The 18,583-nt window shown below is 41.5% G+C and overlaps 1 protein-coding gene across 1 annotated transcript in view; it reads left to right on the top strand.

Annotated features, from left to right (window-relative positions):
* CABLES1 (Cdk5 and Abl enzyme substrate 1) overlaps nucleotides 1-18,583 on the top strand; it is a 122,134-nt gene that overhangs the window by 49,369 nt on the left and 54,182 nt on the right. The window contains exons 2-3 of the mRNA XM_084620440.1: nucleotides 10,088-10,159; nucleotides 12,848-12,940. Coding sequence (XP_084476566.1) covers nucleotides 10,088-10,159; nucleotides 12,848-12,940 — 165 coding nt within the window. The remainder of the gene's footprint in view (nucleotides 1-10,087; nucleotides 10,160-12,847; nucleotides 12,941-18,583) is intronic.

Below are 18,583 nucleotides of genomic sequence, written 5' to 3'. Positions count from 1 at the left end.
CTGCTGCTTCAAACACACTGTGTTTGTGTTTGTGTTTGTTTTTGTTTGTAAATCCCACTTGGACCCAGAACCACACTTCTTTCAACAAGTCTGAGGCTGAACTGATAAGCAGAAGAGGCCAGTACTGTTTTGAGCATCCTCACACAATTCTACCATATCTCCCTTCAGTTTACCAGAACCATTTATGTACTGTGTGTGTGTGTGTGTGTGTGTGTGTGTAATAAAGAGAGGTTGCTTTCACTGACTTCAGTGGAGTTACTCGTGATTTACACGGGTGCAAGTTCAAGAAGAATCATGGTTGATCTACCCTTAAATTAGGCTGACATAGCTACTTCTATGTGGAAAAAGAAATCACACCCCTGACTGAGAATAGCTATGCCGACCAAACCCCCACAGTAGGCACAGCTATGTTGAAAAAAGAGTGCTTCTGTCAACATAACTAACTTCATTCAGGGAGGTGGTGTGCCTACACCGACAGAAAACCCACATCTGTCTCTGTAGGCTGAGTCTACACTACAGGGCTATGCCAATATAGTCTCTGTAGTGTAGACACAGCCTCTGATCCATCTATCAGACACAGATTATTCTGGTTAACTGGGGGGACTTGTGGTACAGTTTTCTAGAGAGAGTGCTTGTGTGTGTATATAATTCTACTAGGTCTTCCCTCCATTTATCAAAATCTTTAATGTTTAATATGTATGTGTTTAGTATGCTCACATACTGTACAGAATGGGTCCAGTGTATTATGGGTTACTATGGTAGAATTTTGTGAGCTACTTCAAAGTTTGTGTCTAGACGTTCAGCACTGGGAGAGGATGAGGGCTAGAGAAGGAGAAAATGGTTTGGATTGCAAAGTAGGTGAGGAGGCAGGTTCAAGCACGGAGAATGTTTGGGAAGGTCCCAGCTGGGAGAAGCATTCTTATAACTGGGGGCTGAGGTTAGTTCTGTCTAAGCTGTTTCCCACCCTCTTCTTTTAAACTGGAAAGTCTCAAAAACTTGCCCTGGAGGAGATGAGGGAGAGCAAACAGGAAAAATGGCACTGTTGAAATCATCTCCAGACTTTAGTCTACAGAGAGTTAGGCTCATCTAGTTTCGCAATGCATGCCTCAACAGGAACAGGTTGTTGAGTCAGTGTTGGTCATTCATCACCACAGTCGGATAACTGCTTTCTCTTGAATCAGAATATCAATGAGACCTCCTTAATGTCCTGTGCAAAAAGTCATGTTCCAAACCATAACTTCATCCTGCACAGAGGTAGCTATTAAGCTGAGTTATCTTTCAAAGCATCCTTTTTTGTATTCTGTGGTTTGAATGACTGTTTCTTGATTAACAAAACAATTGATGTAATTTTCAAAATACGCTGAATGTTCTTTGGGGGTTTTTTAAGCGCTCAACTGCAGCTGCATTCGAAAACTACTAAACAGTTTTAAAGATCTGAATCATGCGTTGGATTTCTTTCGAGGCTTTATGGGTTACTAGGCAGCTCTTTGTAGTTTTTATTACATATGATTAATTACAGCTCTTGCATCAGCCTGTCCTGTGCCTTCCTATCACTTTGGGTGCCTCTGGACAATTCTTTTTTTTCAGAAGCTTATTCAGGATTTGTTTTCCTATATTTCTCTTTCTGTAATGTTAGATGAGCAGAGACCAAAAACTACCTTCTATTCTATAATGATGTGGATACCTGGATTTTGTGAAACATCCTTACATGTTGATAGTGTTGTTTAATGGCTCTTCTTCCATTCTTCAAAATCCTAGGAGCTAATAGTGTAATGTCCAAGACAGCCTTCTTTAATTGAGAACGCCTCTTCAATGACTTTTTGAGTCCTCGCAGCAGAGAGTACATTTAAATCAAACCTGCCATGTCTCCCAGGAAATTAGGCAATTCTGGTCCCTCTAATAGTCCCAAGATACAATATTTTAAACTCTGGTATAAACAGTTAACAGCTCTGACAGTCCAACCCTGCTGCTTCTCTGGCACTTGTTTTCTCATATTGGTGCTGGTCACTACAGAAATGAGATGAACATATTGGACACCTGAACTATGACAATCTCAAATTGACATGATTTCTTGACTCTTGACCATTTTTCATCATTGTTAATCATTTGAACACTTGCTTATTAGAATACCTGCAGCTTGTCTATGGCTGTTGTACCTATCGTGGGATTTCAGTAGCAGTGAACACCCCAGACAAGGATAATTTTATGGATAACAAATTATATACATATTTGTTCATACAAAATCCGGCCTTTTTTTTCCCAATTCATATATAGCTATTGGTTTGGTTTAAGATGCTTTAATCATGGATTCTGGAGGAGCTGTACCTGCACCAGTACCTTTTTGTAAGCCCCTCTGATACCTGTTTTAAAAAAAATCCCTAATGTCTGATGCTGCTCCTTTGAAGTCAGTGAGAGCTGCACCATTAACTTCAGCAGATTTAGTATCACACCCATAGTGAATGTGGTCTAGAAACCAAGAGAGTGGGATTTTTCTTCTTTCGAGCAACACTGCCATTCTTATCTCGTAGTTCAGATCTGAACTTCATGGCTCAATGGCATCTCTGCTGTTGCTTCTTAAGGTTTACTTGTACATCTGATTGATGTAATTGATCTGTGTGTATTGCAGCAATTGACTACTATTTCTCTGAGAATGGTAAATTGTTTAATGAATCCATTCTTGCAATGTACTCACATTGTCATTGTCAAGTAGAGTGAGAAGTTAACTTTATTGAGAGTTGTGAACAGAATATGGCTTTTTTTTTTTGTAACTGATTTACTCCCTTCATTTACGTATTTGTATTTGTTTTAGTTATTGAACAATATACTTAATAACTCCTTTTTTTTTTTAAGGATCAATCATGTTTTGCGTGGGGAACAACAGACAAGATATTTTTGGTTTAAACATTGTTATGTGGAATCAGGCAGCTGGTCACTGATTAATCCAAAGTGCAAATGGGGCCATGAGCTCCTTTAAAAATGACAGTTTAAAACATTGGCCAACCAAACAACTTTTTAGTGTCTTGCCCAGATTTAGTATGCTCATAGATTTATAGATTCCAAAGCCAGAAGGGACCATTGTGATCATCTAGTCGAGCGGTACTCAAACTGTGGGTTGCCAGGGGTGGCTTAGACTTGCTGTGGCTGAAGCCTGAGCCCCACTGCCTGGGACCAAAGCCGAAGCCCCAGGGCTTCAGCCCTGGACGGTAGGGCTCAGGTTACAGGCCCCCTGCCTGGGGCTAAAGCCCTTGAGCTTTGTCCCCCCATCCCCTAGGCCAGTGGGGTTTGGGTGGGCTTAGGTTTCAGTCCCCCCTCCTGGGGTCATGTAGTAATTTTTGTTGTCAGAAGGGGGTCACAGTGCAAGTTTGAGAACCCCTGGTCTAGTCTGACCTCCTATATAACAGAAACGTCCATAAAACGTCCCCCAAAATAATTCCTAAGAACATATAATTTAAAAAAATCATCCAGTCTTGATGTAAAAATGGTCAGTGATGGAGAATCCACCACAACCCTTGGTAAATTGTTCCAATAACTAATTGCCCCCTCTGTCAAAAATCTACACTTTATTTTCAGTCTGAATTTGTCTAGCTTCAACTTCCCGCTATTGGATTGTGTTATACCTTTCTCTGCGAGATTGAGGAGCCCATTATTAAATATTTGTCCCTATATAGACCCCTATAGACACAAATCAAATCACCCCTTATCCTTCTCTTTGTTAGATTGAGTTTGCTGAATCTATTTAATCTATCACAGTCAAGCATGTTTTTTAATCCTTTCGTCATTCTCGGGGCTCTTCTCTGAATCTTCCCTAAGGGCCTGTCTATACTGGCACTTTACAGCACAGCAACTTTCTTGCTCAAGGGGGTGAAAAATCACCCCAGTGAAAAATCACCGCACTCTCAGTGCTGGTAGCTACGCCCCTCCTGGAGGTGGTTTTTTTAAAGAGCGCTGAGCTTTAACGTTGCCAGTGTAGACTAGCCCTGATTTATCAACATCTTCATGAACTGGGGCCACCAGAACTTGACACAGTGTTCCAGCAGCAGTCACACCAGTGCTAACTACAGAAGTAAAATAACCTCCCTGCTCCTACTCGAGATTCCTTTATTTATGCATCCCATGATTGCATTAGCTCATTTGGCCACAGCATCACACTGAGTTCATGTTCAGCTGATTATCCACCATGATCCCCAAATCTTTTTCAGACTCACTGTTTCTGAGGATATAGTCTCCCATCCTGTAAGCGTGGTCTACATTCTTTGTTCCTAGATGTATACGTTTATATTTAGCTGTATTAAAATGCATACTGTTTGCTTGCCCCTAGCCTACCAAGTGATCCAGATTATTCTGAATCAGTGACCTGCCTTTTCAATATTTTCAGTCCCTCAATTTTTGTGTCATCAGCAAACTTTATCAGTGATAATTTTATGTTTTTTTCCAGGTCATTGATAAAAACGTTAAATAGCTCAGGGCCAAAACTGATCCCTGTGGGACTGCACAGGAAACACACACACTTGATGATGATTCCCCATTTACAGTTCCATTTTAAGACCTATCATTTATCCCATTCTTAATCCATATTTGTCATTTGTAGGCTGATGTAATGAGCTGAGAAGGAATAGGTAGCCAAGAAGATTTTTTCAGATAAATGTTTAAGGGAAATTGCTGCCATGTGGCAAAAATCAAAAGGCTGGATATTGGCACTTTCTGCTAACATGGGATTCTGGGCAGCAACATTTTAACAAGGTCTGGATTTCAGAACTATGAAGTTATCCTCCCTCAAAAATTGATATGAAACCCTTAATTCCAGGCAAGAGAATATGGTCCACTCAGCTACATATGGCAATATTTACTTAGGCCCCATCTACACAGCAGCATATTACTGTGGGAGAAATTTGGCCAGCTAAATCAAGCGAAGGTGTTACCTTGCATCTACACTAGAGAAAATGGCTGAGTTTAGGTCAGGCTTAGCTAGCATGTGTTAGCTAAACCAGAACTAAACTCGACCAATTTTCCTAGTCAAGAAACCCTTTAACATTTTAACTAATGTATTTTAATACAGAAGTGTAAACAAGGCAAGTCATATTTTAGCATGAGTTAGCCAGCAGAGGTGAACCTATACTAATTTTAAACCATGTTAACTAAAGGCTGGTTTACACACAAACTTGCACCAAAATAACTAAATCTGTTTAATTCACACACTGTTGTCATTTTAGGCAAGTGTGCGTTTGATCATTCTTACTTCAGAATAAGTGTCCTATTAATTTTTTTCTTGAAGTAGAACATTTTTATTCCAAAATAAGTTTCCACATACAGTCTTGCACCAAAATCACAATGTGTGAATGAAAACAAATTATTTTTGATGAACATTTGTGTGTCAACCCCAAAACACTTTAGTTGACAAGTTTTAAAATGCACCATTTTAGTTTGTACAAATAAGCACTAAGCGTGAGAACTCAGAGGAAGAAAGTTCTAATGTTAGAAATCAACATTAAAAAAAATAAGTACAGGTGATTAGAAACACTTTGTCAATGCAAATAAAGTCAAATGCCCCCATTTACAGCATTATTTCTATAGTTTACCATTTCAAAAGCTTTATTCCTTTAAAAAAGTCCTTTTTTAATGTTTGTGCAACACAGGATGTGGGTTCGTTCACAGAAGATAACGTTCCTTAGTTGAAAGAAAAGGAGTACTTGTGGCACCTTAGGGACTAACCAATTTATCTGAGCATAATGAAGTGATGAAGTGAGCTGTAGCTCAAGAAAGCTTATGCTCAAATAAATTGGTTAGTCTCTAAGGTGCCACAAGTACTCCTTTTCTTTTTGCGAATACAGGTTAACACGGCTGCTACTCTGAAACCTGTTCCTTAGTTGCTGTTTCTAGTATGACATTCAGTTGTGAAAAGGCTTATCATGTTGGCATTTAAGTGATCATAATTAGGCTTCAAAAGTACGTCCCCCTGATGAATTGGAGGAAATTCACACTCAATGCTATTGTTTCAGTCTGCCTGGATACGACTCAAAGCAGTACATCTTCTCAAGGCTACCTTCACATCCAAATGGACTATGTTTTTTCAGTGAAAGCTCAGATTCCGCTAGGGAACCCATAATCCTTGGAATTTCTTTGCTTGAACATTTGTTATACATAATATTCCGCTGTAAATGTAAGGAATGTTACTGCTGTAGCTCATAGTTTGGCTCACTTCTTTTAATCTCTCAAACTACTCTGCAAATTACACAAATGCACTGCACTGTGAACAGCAGGGAGCTGCATTCCAGGACAAGTATGAGCAAAGGCTGCGTATTTGCACAAGTAGGGTAAAGCACTAGGAATAGTCCTCCACACTGGACAGAATTTAGTTGCAAACTTTTTATTCTCAAGCACACAAAGTGAAAAAGGAATAGCGATGGGAAGAAAATGGACATGTCTATGACTTTGTCTTGAGTAGGGTTTAAAGGTATGACGTTAAATCATGGCTCAATCTGACACAAGGCCTATCAGAGGGGGGGCCAGGAGGGCCATTTGGCCTGGGCCTCAAGTTCAAAGGGAGCCTCAAATTTAGACACTTGTTAATTTTTTGGCATTTGATAAGTTTCACAACTTGTTTTTATGCCCATCCCTATCGGACCAAAATGTGAGACACACTCTCAGCTTAGAGCTGCAAATTTAAGCAAATAAGAGATGTGATTTGGTAAAAGACATAATTTTTTTTGTTAACTGATATAGATTTTTATCATATTAAAGAGTTTAAAATGTTCATAAATATTAATAAAAATATATCAGTTCTGATGGCACAGGATTACACCCTGATAAACATGTCCTCTCAGATCAGCTGATTATATAAACAAACCACTACTAGTGGCTGGTGCTGGATCAAGTGCATGTTGAAAGGTAGAGAATTGTTACATTTTAGTGTCTGTATAGTTTTACATCTAGTTGACTAAGGAATTATTTATGTGTGAGAATTCCTCATTATTATCTTCATATGATTTCTAAAAGAGGTGACTGGTTGGTTGGTTGAGCCCTAACTTGGGAGCTTGGCCATCGTCATAGGCTTTTGTAGTCTATAGGCCCAGATTCAAGGTGAAAATATGTGGGGACAATCTTGTACAGTGAGTTTAGTGAGGACACATGTTTGAAATTTTTGGACACTATCCCTCTGTATCTGTGTCTGTATTTACTATATATATGTCATCCCTTTGTCTTCAGCTCAGCCTGTTATATTATACCTTGCGTGCTTGAGTTTTGATTCAGTGATAGGGATAATAACCTGTCTGACATGTTGAAGCATATAAAGAACTATCACAGTTCAACTATGGGAAAGGAGCGTTTGAATGGGCTCACCAGGGTTAATATCAACTGTGACATTGCACGAAAGCTAGATTTATTTTTTCCTTACTCCCCCTTCTTTTTTTTTTTTTTTTTTTTTTTTTTGGTGCCTTGTTTTGTTTTCATGTGGTGTTATAGTAATTGGCTGGCTAAGTACTCTAAAACTGTACTCAAGATTGTCTTGAAACTTGCTGTCGCTCAGGGGATGCAGTGTAAGTTTAGTGGTTCATATTTGGGGTCATTTAAGCTAGGCATTCGTTAAATACAGATCTCCTAAAAATTATGTATTTATAAAGTCACCTGGTTCTTAGAACTGCCCCCCCCCACCCACATACGGGCTTAGGCTTTTGTTCTGACCCTCACCCACTTGGCATTTGTCTTAGCTAATGCACAGTACCCACTGCCCCTTTGGGGAAGCAATATTTTAAAAGTTATTGAGGGCAGAGTGACTGCTACACCGTGGGTCAACCCAGAACCAATGAACCTAAGAGAGTAAAATGTGTATGTGCAGCAAAACTAGTGATCTGTCGCAAGACAGATGATTTGCTGTCAATCTGTTGTCACAGTAATTGGCTGGCTCAATGTGATGTGCTCTGGCCATTGAACCTGAGCTGCATCCATGCACTGAGTTCCAGCTCAGCTGTCAGCTTTCACTGATGTGTGTTGTGCGTGTTCCTTGCTCTCCGCCTGCATTCTGCTGGGTCTCCTTTTGGATGTCCAAAATTTCCAATTTCAGAGTAATATTTTAAAGTGCTCTAACATCCACATGCAGACTCTACTTCTAATTGAAAAGTATTGTCAAGGAAGTCAGCATTAATTACAGAGAGAAGATGAAAGATTCCAGTAAGCAGTTAGAGTAATGTAATCATGACTCTTGATCTTCAGCTATTTCCTGAACAATGGGATGGAGTGCGATCAAAGGAAAGCAAGTCGCTAGGTCATTTGATCAAGGGGTTGCCTGATACACAGTATCTGCCTTCATGAGCTACTCATAATATTTTCAGATTTTGGGGGGTTCAAAGATAGGGATATTGGGGGTAGGGTCAGAGCAGTGCAGGGGGGGGATGTTGTGGGTGTTGGAGTCGGGCAGAGGGTGTGCTGATTAGCAGGATACAAAGTGGTGGGCTTTGCCACCTTGCCAACCTTTACCCCTTTGATCTGTGTTTTGGCACAGCTACTGAGGGGCCAGCGTATCCTAGGAGACGACTATTGTTAGAGTAAGGGATCATCCAAACACTATTTTTTTTTTTTCAAAACGCAGTTGGAAGACTAGTTTTCATGAAGAACGGGGTTTCCAAAAACTGGGTTTTCAGTGATCCCTTGATGAGTAAGAGATTGTGCTCAAAGGGACCTTTTATTCTCTGGGAGCTCAGAAGTGCTGATGAAGCAGAACCATCATGGGGGAAGGGGGGGGAAGGGCAAGGCGGAGGAGAGTTGGGCACCTTCCCTTCAGTGACTTAGGAGAGAAGAGAAGTGGTGCCACCTGACCCCTCCTCCACAACTGCCCCCATCCTTCAACAGTTTCTCCCCATGGCAACTCCACTAGGAGCTCCCTGTTCAGGGGAAGTACCCAGAATCCCCTCCTTCCCTGTGCTAGGGGAAAGGGGGAGGTCAGAGAAATGTAGGGAGGAAAGGAAGGGGCAGAGCTGTGCAGTGGGTGCTCCCCACATTTCTGTCCCTCATTCAAAACATGCCTCCCACTGACATTACAGTCCCTGCACTACTCCTGCACCCTCTCCACAGCACCTCAATCCAGCAGGCTTGGGAAGAGCGCTGCCCCCGTTGGCCCTAGTAACTTGATGGCTGTGCGGCAGCACCCTCCTTAATGCAGTATTGGAGTTCCCCTGCACCCCCTGTCCTGCTCTTATTTTCCTTCTAACAAAAACAACACTCCTCGCCTGTGCTATAGAGTAAATTCTGTCCTCTTAAGTGTTAGGCCATGATTTTTTTTTCTTTATTTCAATCTTTTCATGATAAAAATACAGATCAAAAAACCTGAGAGTAAAGGAAATAAACATATGTAACCTTGACAGCTGCATTTCATCAAAGGGGTGTCTGGCTCAACAAAGAGAACCTCCTTGCTACGTATAGAACCTCATAAAATTAACATCAGAATTAATGAGATTTGTGACCGAATTAATTAATGAGAGCTCATTTTTAAACTGCTATTTAGCACCTACTACTGCTAGTTTTACAATCTTTGAACTCTATATTTAGATCCACCCCCAACAGCAGTGAGACACCAGGGGACAATAATTGCCCATACATATGTGAAAACTGGAGGAAAATAGCGTTTGGAGGGGAGCGGAGTGTGAAGAGAAGTACAATAAAATGCATTCCTTAGAGCAATGTGAATGATAGGAAGTCAGTTTTGGTTCATAGTGATATGGATATAGGTCTACACTATCTTCAACAAAATAAATGATATTCTGTCCTTCTGTAGGTATTTAAACCCATTGAAGAATGGAATCTGGAAAGATAACAGCAAGTTTGGGTATAAACTGGGGAGAGTACTGTGGCATGAACTCAGTGGTTGGCAACATAAAGATTCAATTTTTGTTTTGATAGAAAAGCTTTTATGAAATGTTTTATTTATGATAGGAATCAGTTTGGATCTCCATGATAAGTATGACTGAACAGAATGAAACCAGTCTAATATAAAAACATGTGGCTCAGGTCATTCAACAGTGTGGCATGTTGCCCTTAAGAAACAAGAATTTTTTTTTTTAATTTAATCAGTGGTGATTATTTCTTTTCTCCTCAGGCGTCGGTTGATCTCCCAGCGCTCATCTCTGGAGACTTTGGAGGACATCGAGGAAAATGCTCCACTACGGAGGTGATTTTATACACTGTCTGTATGTCCGTTTGCCTGTTATGTATAATAGGGACAGATTATGCCGCCCTTACTCATATTGAGCAATACCTTTCTCAGGGAGTAAAACACCCAGGACGAAGAGTATCAGAATCTGGTCCATACTGTTTATCCTCCTTTTTGTAGAACAAGGTGGTAGATAGAATCTGACTCAGGTTTAGACAGTAAGAAGTGACCGTATAAATTGGCTGGGTAGAGAATGGAAGGGCACTTAGAGCTGTGATTGTCAGTGCTAGGATTCATTAGAGCCTTAATGATGATGAAATCATCATTATTTAACAGACACTTTATTTTTTCAAAATTGAATTTAAGCTTTCTGTCACTCTCTCTCTCTCTTTTAATTATTATTTATTTTATTTGTGCATGTGTATTTGGGGTTTTGTTGTTATTTTGATGTTGGTGGTTATGATACTGCTTGTTCTTAGCTGAAAATGCTCAATTGTGCTCTTTCATTATCCAGCACACTAGCCTTTTCCCCTTAAGGAGTCTGTTCCCACCCCTTTTGTATCCTCCGCCTCATCACAATGTTAATCCTGCAGCCAAGAAGAGATGGCTTCTTTTTGGAGACTGCCCTGTGATTGTACGACTAGTCACTAGGCAGTTGGCCAAAGTGATGCAATCTGCAGCGGTAGGTTTAAAAATTAAAAGTATACAAAGAGATCCAAGCAGAGAGTTAAGCTTCTAGTTCAGCTATTCAGCGAGGCAAAAGTTTAATTTTAAAGTTCTCTTTAGCCTTGGGACCCAGTAATTCAGATGGCATATATTGGTATTTACCACATTACCTTGCTTATCCATGTTTTGCTAATACGTACAAAAAATAGCTGTCTGTCCCCACCTCCCAGCAAAAATTTAATAGTAGAGGCTGTAGCAAGTTGGCCTATTACCAGTACTACATTATTTTTACAAAGGACACTCCCTAGCACCTTATGAAGTGGTCTCATAAATTATTCAGATGGAAACATAATTGGCAAAAGAAATAAACAAAGTGCATTTGGTGAAGTGGAATTTTGTTTATTTACTTGCTAATTCACAAAATCACCTAGGACTGTATTACTTTTGCAGTGGAATCCCTGCCACAATGGGGATTTTCTCTTTCAGTGGGGAGTCAGGGGAGATGTTGGCATGGGGTCGGGGTGTCTCTGGAGCTGCTGTCAGGGAGCAGGTGGAGAAGCAATATAGCTCCTACAAAGGTGTGTAGTGTGTGGCTGGGCCCTCTGGCCTGTTCTGCAGGTGTAGAGCTAACGCCCCCCACCACCACCAGGCACTCTAATAGAAGGATCTACGAGAAATTCAGTGCACCTCACAGCAGTTCATCTCCAGATGTGCTGGGTATTTGGCTGCCAGTAGGTTTGGCTACTAACTCCACCACTAAAAATCATATGAAACTTTGGCTGAAAGTTCAATCCTAGCCTCTCCTGTGTTTTGACAGGCATTGCCCACGTATCCTGGAAAATCCACTGCCATGCTTGAGCATACATGCACCGTAGCTGGCTTTCCAAGATACTTTATGTACAGGCCATCTAACAGTATTCAGGATAGAACTCTTAGGGCAAATCCCACTCTCCTGCCTCAACTGGCGTGGAGCTCTCTTCCTGGAGTGGAACCAACACAATTCCATTGCAAAGAGAGGGAGGATTTCTGGATCTCAAACACGTTTAGTCTCCCTCCCCACTGAGGAGCAGATCTCCCTGCACGTTTCCACAACGCTGGGATTTGAGACCGGGGACAGCTGGAGCCAGGGCTGGTGGATCTGCTACTTATACATAGATACAATGGCCATTCTTTCCCTTATGTGATGGTACAGGCACCATGGAGGCAACTCCAGCCTGCAGGTACAGAATAGTTCTGCTGCTGTTTCATCATCGGGTAAAGATCTTTTCTTCTTAACTCCTGAGGAACATCCCAGTGCATAGCCTGGCTGCTCAATTTACGATTTGGGCCTTAATGCATTAATTCAGGGGCGTGAGAGTCTACATCAAATAACTTGGTAATTAAAACAAAAATCGACAGAATGTACTGCTGTTTCAGTCCATAAAGGAGTGTCCTGGTTTATTTTTTCTCCTATTGCACTTTATCTTTAAAATTACCATTTTTAAGAAAAAATGTTGGGGGGGAAAAATTGCTTTTAGAACTTCTGAGATTTTTTTCCCTAAGCAATTACTTTATCTATTTGTTCAAATGTTTTATAACTTATCACAGAAATAACTGACCTCTGTAACAAAGGGAACAGGAGAATCACTCCAGTAACAGGCAGATGACCGATTGCTGCACCCTCTTTTTTTAATTTTAACTCTAACAGAAGCCTTTTAACGTGGGTGAGGAGGACCCAAAAATGTAAGCGTGTAGACTGCATCTTGAGTCATTCCAAGAATTCAGCTAAAGATTTCTAATTACTGATCATTCCAGAAAACTGTGTCAAACATACCGCAGCAAAGTCCGAGAAGTTGTATGTTGCTGAGTTTTTGTGGAGTTTGTGTTTTTAATTTTAAGCCTTCTCATTTCCAGACTTATTGTCTTCATCATTCCTGCTGACTCCTAAAACAGGGTGACTTGAATCATTTGTCTGGTCTTTCCTTCCTGTCATTGTGTTGAGACTTCTCAGCTGTCCAGCAGGGAGCTGACTACATTTTTTTTTTTTGATTTATTTTTCAGATGTCGGACTCTGTCAGGTTCACCCAGACCAAAGAATTTTAAGAAGATTCATTTTATCAAGAACATGCGGCAACATGATACCAGAAGCGGCAGGTACTGCACAAGCAAAGTGTTCTGTTCAGAAGTTTGGGGCGGGGCCACAAGGAAGGTTAGAGTACATTTAGCACCATTACACAGCAAAGTTAACCTTTAGAAATTACTATGTAACAGTCAATAAAATCCCATTAAAATTAAAAAGTTACTCTCTAAATGAAGATGCACACTAGCTTCTTCAAGTGAATTACTAATCGATTGAATTGCTAGTCAATGGATTTTTAAGACCTGATCTACTTTACAAAAAGAGTTGTGTAATAGGAAAGTACTTTTAAAACTATTTTTTTACAATAGTTTAAAACTAACCAGGTTTTACCATCATGTTGGACTGAGCAGAATTTGGTTAAAACTGTCCCTTAAAACCATTTTTGAAACTAGAGCCAGATCTTTGGGTACACCTAAGCTCTGCTTGATACATATAAGCCAGGAGGGATTGGGGGGTTTCCAAAGTGGTCTCCAGAACAAGTTACAGGAGTAAGGGGCATAAAGCCAGCTGGCCTGTTTGGGCAGTTCTGTGGAAATGGGGCTGAGGATCTGGCCCCAGATTGCTGGAGACATAGGATTCCCAGAGAAAGAGAGATCAAGAGAATTGGTAGTCTAGAAGATGGAGATCCTTTCGTGGGGGTAAGGGAGTTGTTTAACTTTGCAGGGGAGGAAAATGGTGGAATTGGAATTCTGGAGAGGAGAGCAAAGGGAATTGAACAATGGAATGTGAGTAGAGAGAGAAAGAGAGCTCTAAGAAGAGGCAAAAAAGGATAGCTCTGTCAAAAGAAGAGAATACAGATAAGGGGTTGAAATATAGTGTTATTGCCTCTGTCGAACTAAACAATAAATATGATGAGTTCTGTGTCTACTCTGATGGGTTCAGGGCAAGATTGGGCCTCCTGTACTTGAGATGTGCAGTAGGATAGGAGCACCTGGAGTGGTTGAGTTAAAGGCAACCCGAGGAAATCTTCCTTTACATGGCAGATGCTTGGAACTTTGTTCAAAGGAACACTGGGGGAGTGTGTTCAGTAGTAGCCCTCACTGCTGCTTTGTAAAGGCGCAGCATGTATGCATGCTCACACCATTCCAGATCCCAGCACAGGTATGGGGAGGGACAGAGCTAAGACTGCATACCCCCATGACTAGTCAGATTCTCATCCCACACTCCAGGGAGTACTGGATATCTTGTGTGAGATGCTCCTTTAGGAGATGCTACCACCTGTAGGGATGGTAATACAAGAGGATATGGTAAATGTACAGAGATGATCCTGGCTTTCACATTAGCAAAACATGGACCTTTATTCCAATACTTTTCATCCAGTCCACATGGGAGATTAATCACTCTCTGATGAAACCTATCCATTGATAAAAATATAATTTCCATGTGTTTTGCCATACAGATATGCTTCTGAATGTGTGCCTCATGGCTTCACTCAGACTCTTCCTTGAAAACCTAAAAATCAGTATCTGTATGTGGGAGGGGAAGTAATAGACTAAACTTTACCATTAAGTCCACCCTGCATGTGTATGCTACTCCTGGAGGAATTCTGCATCTCTGCGCATGCACAGAATTCATATCCCCTGCAGATTTCTTTGTTTCCCCGCAGAAGAATTGCTTTCTGACGGGGAAGCAAAAGGAAGCCACAAGAGCAGTCATGCGACCCTCCCCAGCAGTATGTTTGGGTGCCCAGGGAAGCCAACAGAGAAGTAAATTACTGTGGGGCAGGGGACGGGATTGGGGAATACCCAGCTGGTGGCTCCTACCCTGCACTGGGCTCAGCTGCTAGTCCCACCTGGGCTGGGGAGGACTGGACTTCCTCTGCCCCTGTACAGATTCCAGGGCCAGGTCAGACCCACCGCCCATCCCCCGGATTTCTCCCCAGGCTTCAGGAAGCTCTGCAAACGCCACTTCCCCGCTCCCACCCAGCATCTGGACCTTCCCACTGAATCCCCCACATCCAGACTCCCCTGCAGAGCTCTATCCCCACCCAGACACACACCCCCACTGAGCCCAAACCGCTTTCACCTAGACCCTCCTGCAGAGTCCCAGTGTCGTTGCACCCAGAACCCCGCAACAAACCAATATGCCTCCAGATCCACCCCCCCAACCCCCGCATCCAGATCCTCCACAGAGCTTCCTGCACCCAGATTGCCTCACATAGAACCCTCTCAACCCACACCTGGATTCCCTCCACACTTGCATCCTGCCAGGCTGAGCCTGCCTGCCCACACACGGTGCCCCTGGCACAGAGGGGCAGGACCCTGGGGTGTTTGTGGGGCAGGCCCGGTCCTTGAAATCTGTCAGGGTTGGGTGCAGCCTCACCGCTGAGTCCATGTCCCAGGGGAAGCTACAGAGTGATCTTCCCCCTTTGTGTAGCCAGTGGCCTGTGCTCCTCCATGCCATGCTGGAGCCTCCACATTTATCTGACAAATAAAATTTGCAGAATTTTAAAATATTGTGTGCAGAATTTTTAATTTGTTGGTGTAGAATTTTTAATTTTTTAGTGCAGAATGCCCTCAGGAGTAGGATGCACAGCTCCCATGGCAGGCAATGGGAACCATGCACACATGCGTGGAAAGAGTTAAGCTTATAGCATGTAATTTAGCCCCATGGAGGACTAGACAAATGTAAATTCTAATTTAACACTGATTAGTGTGATCATTGTCAGCAAGAGTCTGATAGCTTTACTCACACTGAGTAACACATTTCTCTGCAACTACTGCCACTGAAATAAGACCACTTGTGATGTAAAGTGCTACTCAACATGAGTAAAGATATCAGAATTTGGCTATGTGTGATTAGAGTTCCTTTTAAACTTAGCTTTTGTTGTAGAGACTATTTTGTATAACAAAGTTGGTTTTGCAGGCTCATTGTTAGTGTCAAACTTTCAAAAGCAACCTCCAAACTTGCATCTGTCATTTTATGCATAAAGTAGTGCACTCAAGCAAGATATAGTTACACATACAAATTAGAAAAGTACATGCATACCTGTGGTATGCATGTAAATGTATTTTGTATCCCTGGTATGTGTGCACAAAAACTTCGCATTAAAAACTCACTTATGAAAGAGTGAAATTTGGTCCACATGCAGTAATCTACATCAGCCTGTATTTTTTCCAACAATTGCTAAAGGGTTTGTACAATATGCATGCAGTATTTTATCTTAGTTTATACACCAATAACATGTCTGATAAGAAAACTGAATATTTTTCTTGTTCAGAAAACAGTAAGTTTTGTTTTTTGCATACTTTCTTATCTTTATTGGCAGATGCACTCTTGCAGAGTATTTCCATAATCATATTAAAGATCCCTTTGTCTAGAGAGCACACCAGTAAACAGAAGATACATGCATTTTGAAATGCTGTACATCATACAGACAAATAATCACAGAGATATTGGTTAGAAATAAAACGTTGAGTCAACACGTTCAAACTTGGTTTCCTCAAGTTGGGCTAAATCCACCTTTAGGCATCCAAGGAAATGACCTGATTTTCCAAAAATGTTAAGCACCTTCAACTCTTGTTGAAATTAATGGGAGTTCTGAATGCAAAGCACCTTTGAAAATCAGATCGGTTGGTCTATCATACTCCTCTGGCTTCCAGCACTGTAGTATCTGAGCACCTCACAGTCTTTTATGTTATATATTCATCATAGGCGCTGACTTTTGTTTTTGCCAGTGGGTGCTTTTGAAGAGGTGTGTGTTGGCGGGGGGAGGGACACTCAGTCAGTTTTGGGGGGAGGCTATTTTCAGCATATTTATACACTTCTTTCATATTCTAGTTATTGAATGTGTCTATCATTGGTATCTTTACTATTTTAATAATGATTCAGTTGTTATGAACTACATAATTACATTATCATGAATTACAGTGTATTAAGTTCTTTGCAATCACCTATAAGGTGTCTTCACTAATGTCCCAGTTTAAAAACGTTACGTCTCACTGTAGCTTTCTGGATTAAACTGTCAGCAATCTTTTTTACACCTAGGTTCCCTGGCATTATTTTGATGCACATTAAGGACAGCTACATTATTCAGTTGCATCTGCCCCATTAATGACTGGAGATAATTTTTAGGTCTTCTGAAGCCACAGAATGAGCATTCAGCAGTTCAGGATGATACAGGCACAGTGAGAAGAATTCTTATGCATTTGCAGTACTCTGGAAACAGTGCTTCCAGAGTATTGCAAATGACTCCAAGATCTCTTTCTTGATGGGTAACAGCTAATTTAGGCACGATCCTTTTGAATATGTATAGTTGCGATTATATTTTGCCATGTGCATTACTTTGCATTTATCATTGAATTTCATCTGCCATTTTGTTGCCAAGTCACCTAGTTTTGTGAGATCCCTCTGTAACTCTTTGCAGTCTGTTTTGGACTTAAGTATCTTGAATAATTTTTGTATCATCTGCAAACTTTGCCACCTCACTGTTTACCCCTTTTTGCAGACCATTTATGAATATATTGAACTGCACTGATCCCAACCAGTACAAGCTCCTCTATTTACTTTTCTCCATTCTGAAAATGAACCATTTATTCCTACCCTTTGTTTCCTGTCTTTTAACTGGAGTGCCTGGGAATGCTTTCAGAGTGGTAGCCATGTTAGTCTGAATCAGCAAAAAGAACAAGGAGTACTTGTGGCACCTTAGACACTAACAAATTTATTTGGGCATAAGCTTTCATGGGCTAAACCCACTTCATCAGAGTGGAAAATACAGTAGGAAGATAGATATATAGAGAGAGAGCATGAAAAAATGGGGGTTGCCATACCAACTCTAATGAGACCAATCAGTTAAGGTGGGCTATTGTCAGCAGGAGAAAAAAAACTTTTTTTTTCATGTTCTCTGTATAAATATATCTTCCTACTGTATTTTCCACTCCATGCATCTGATGAAGTGGGTTTAGCCCACGAAAGCTGATGCCCAAATAAATTTGTTAGCCTCTAAGGTGCCAAAAGTACTCCTCTTCTTTTTGGGAATGCTTTCAGGATCATCTAAGGATCCTTAATTTAGTTCAATGACAAGCCTTTTGTTATCTTAATCACCCTGCCTCTGTTTATAAACAAACTCCCTGCCCCAAGGGCAGAAGTTGTTAGCAGCACAGAACTCATCGCATTCCATACTCAAGCTCTGATTCCTGGGTGCTGAGCACCCACTCTTTTTTTCCATGGGTGCTTGAGCCCCAGAGCACCCACGCAGTCAGTACCTATGATATTCAGCCTCACAACAGCCCACGCAGTGGGGAAGTGGTGTTCCTGTTTCACAGATGGGGAACTGAGGTACAGAGAGGCTAAGGGCTAGATTCACAAAGGGACTTAGGTGCCTGACTGCCATTTTAGGCATTTAAGTCCAACATTTAGGCACCACTGGGATCCTCAAAACCCCCACTCAGCTGCCCCCTAACCCTGTAGGCACCTACATTACCTGCATGCCTAACGTTTCAACTGGTAAAGTCCCTGTGGTGCCCAAGTTTCCGCCTGTGGGCATGTGCACAGCTGCTTGAGTCCCGGTGCGTCCCAGCTGCTCAACACCACAGCTCACACCTAAGCCCTATCTCTCTTGTAGGCCCCAAACCAGGAGATGAACTCGGAGCACGCCTAACCAACACAAAGATGGCTAAGGAAGGCAGGTGGTGGGTGGGTGGCTGTACCAGGATACC

Source organism: Lepidochelys olivacea, assembly GCF_965140295.1.
Source record: "Lepidochelys olivacea isolate rLepOli2 genome assembly, chromosome: 2".
Classification (NCBI taxonomy): Eukaryota; Metazoa; Chordata; order Testudines; family Cheloniidae; genus Lepidochelys; species Lepidochelys olivacea.
This window is presented reverse-complemented; position numbering and strand designations above follow the sequence as displayed.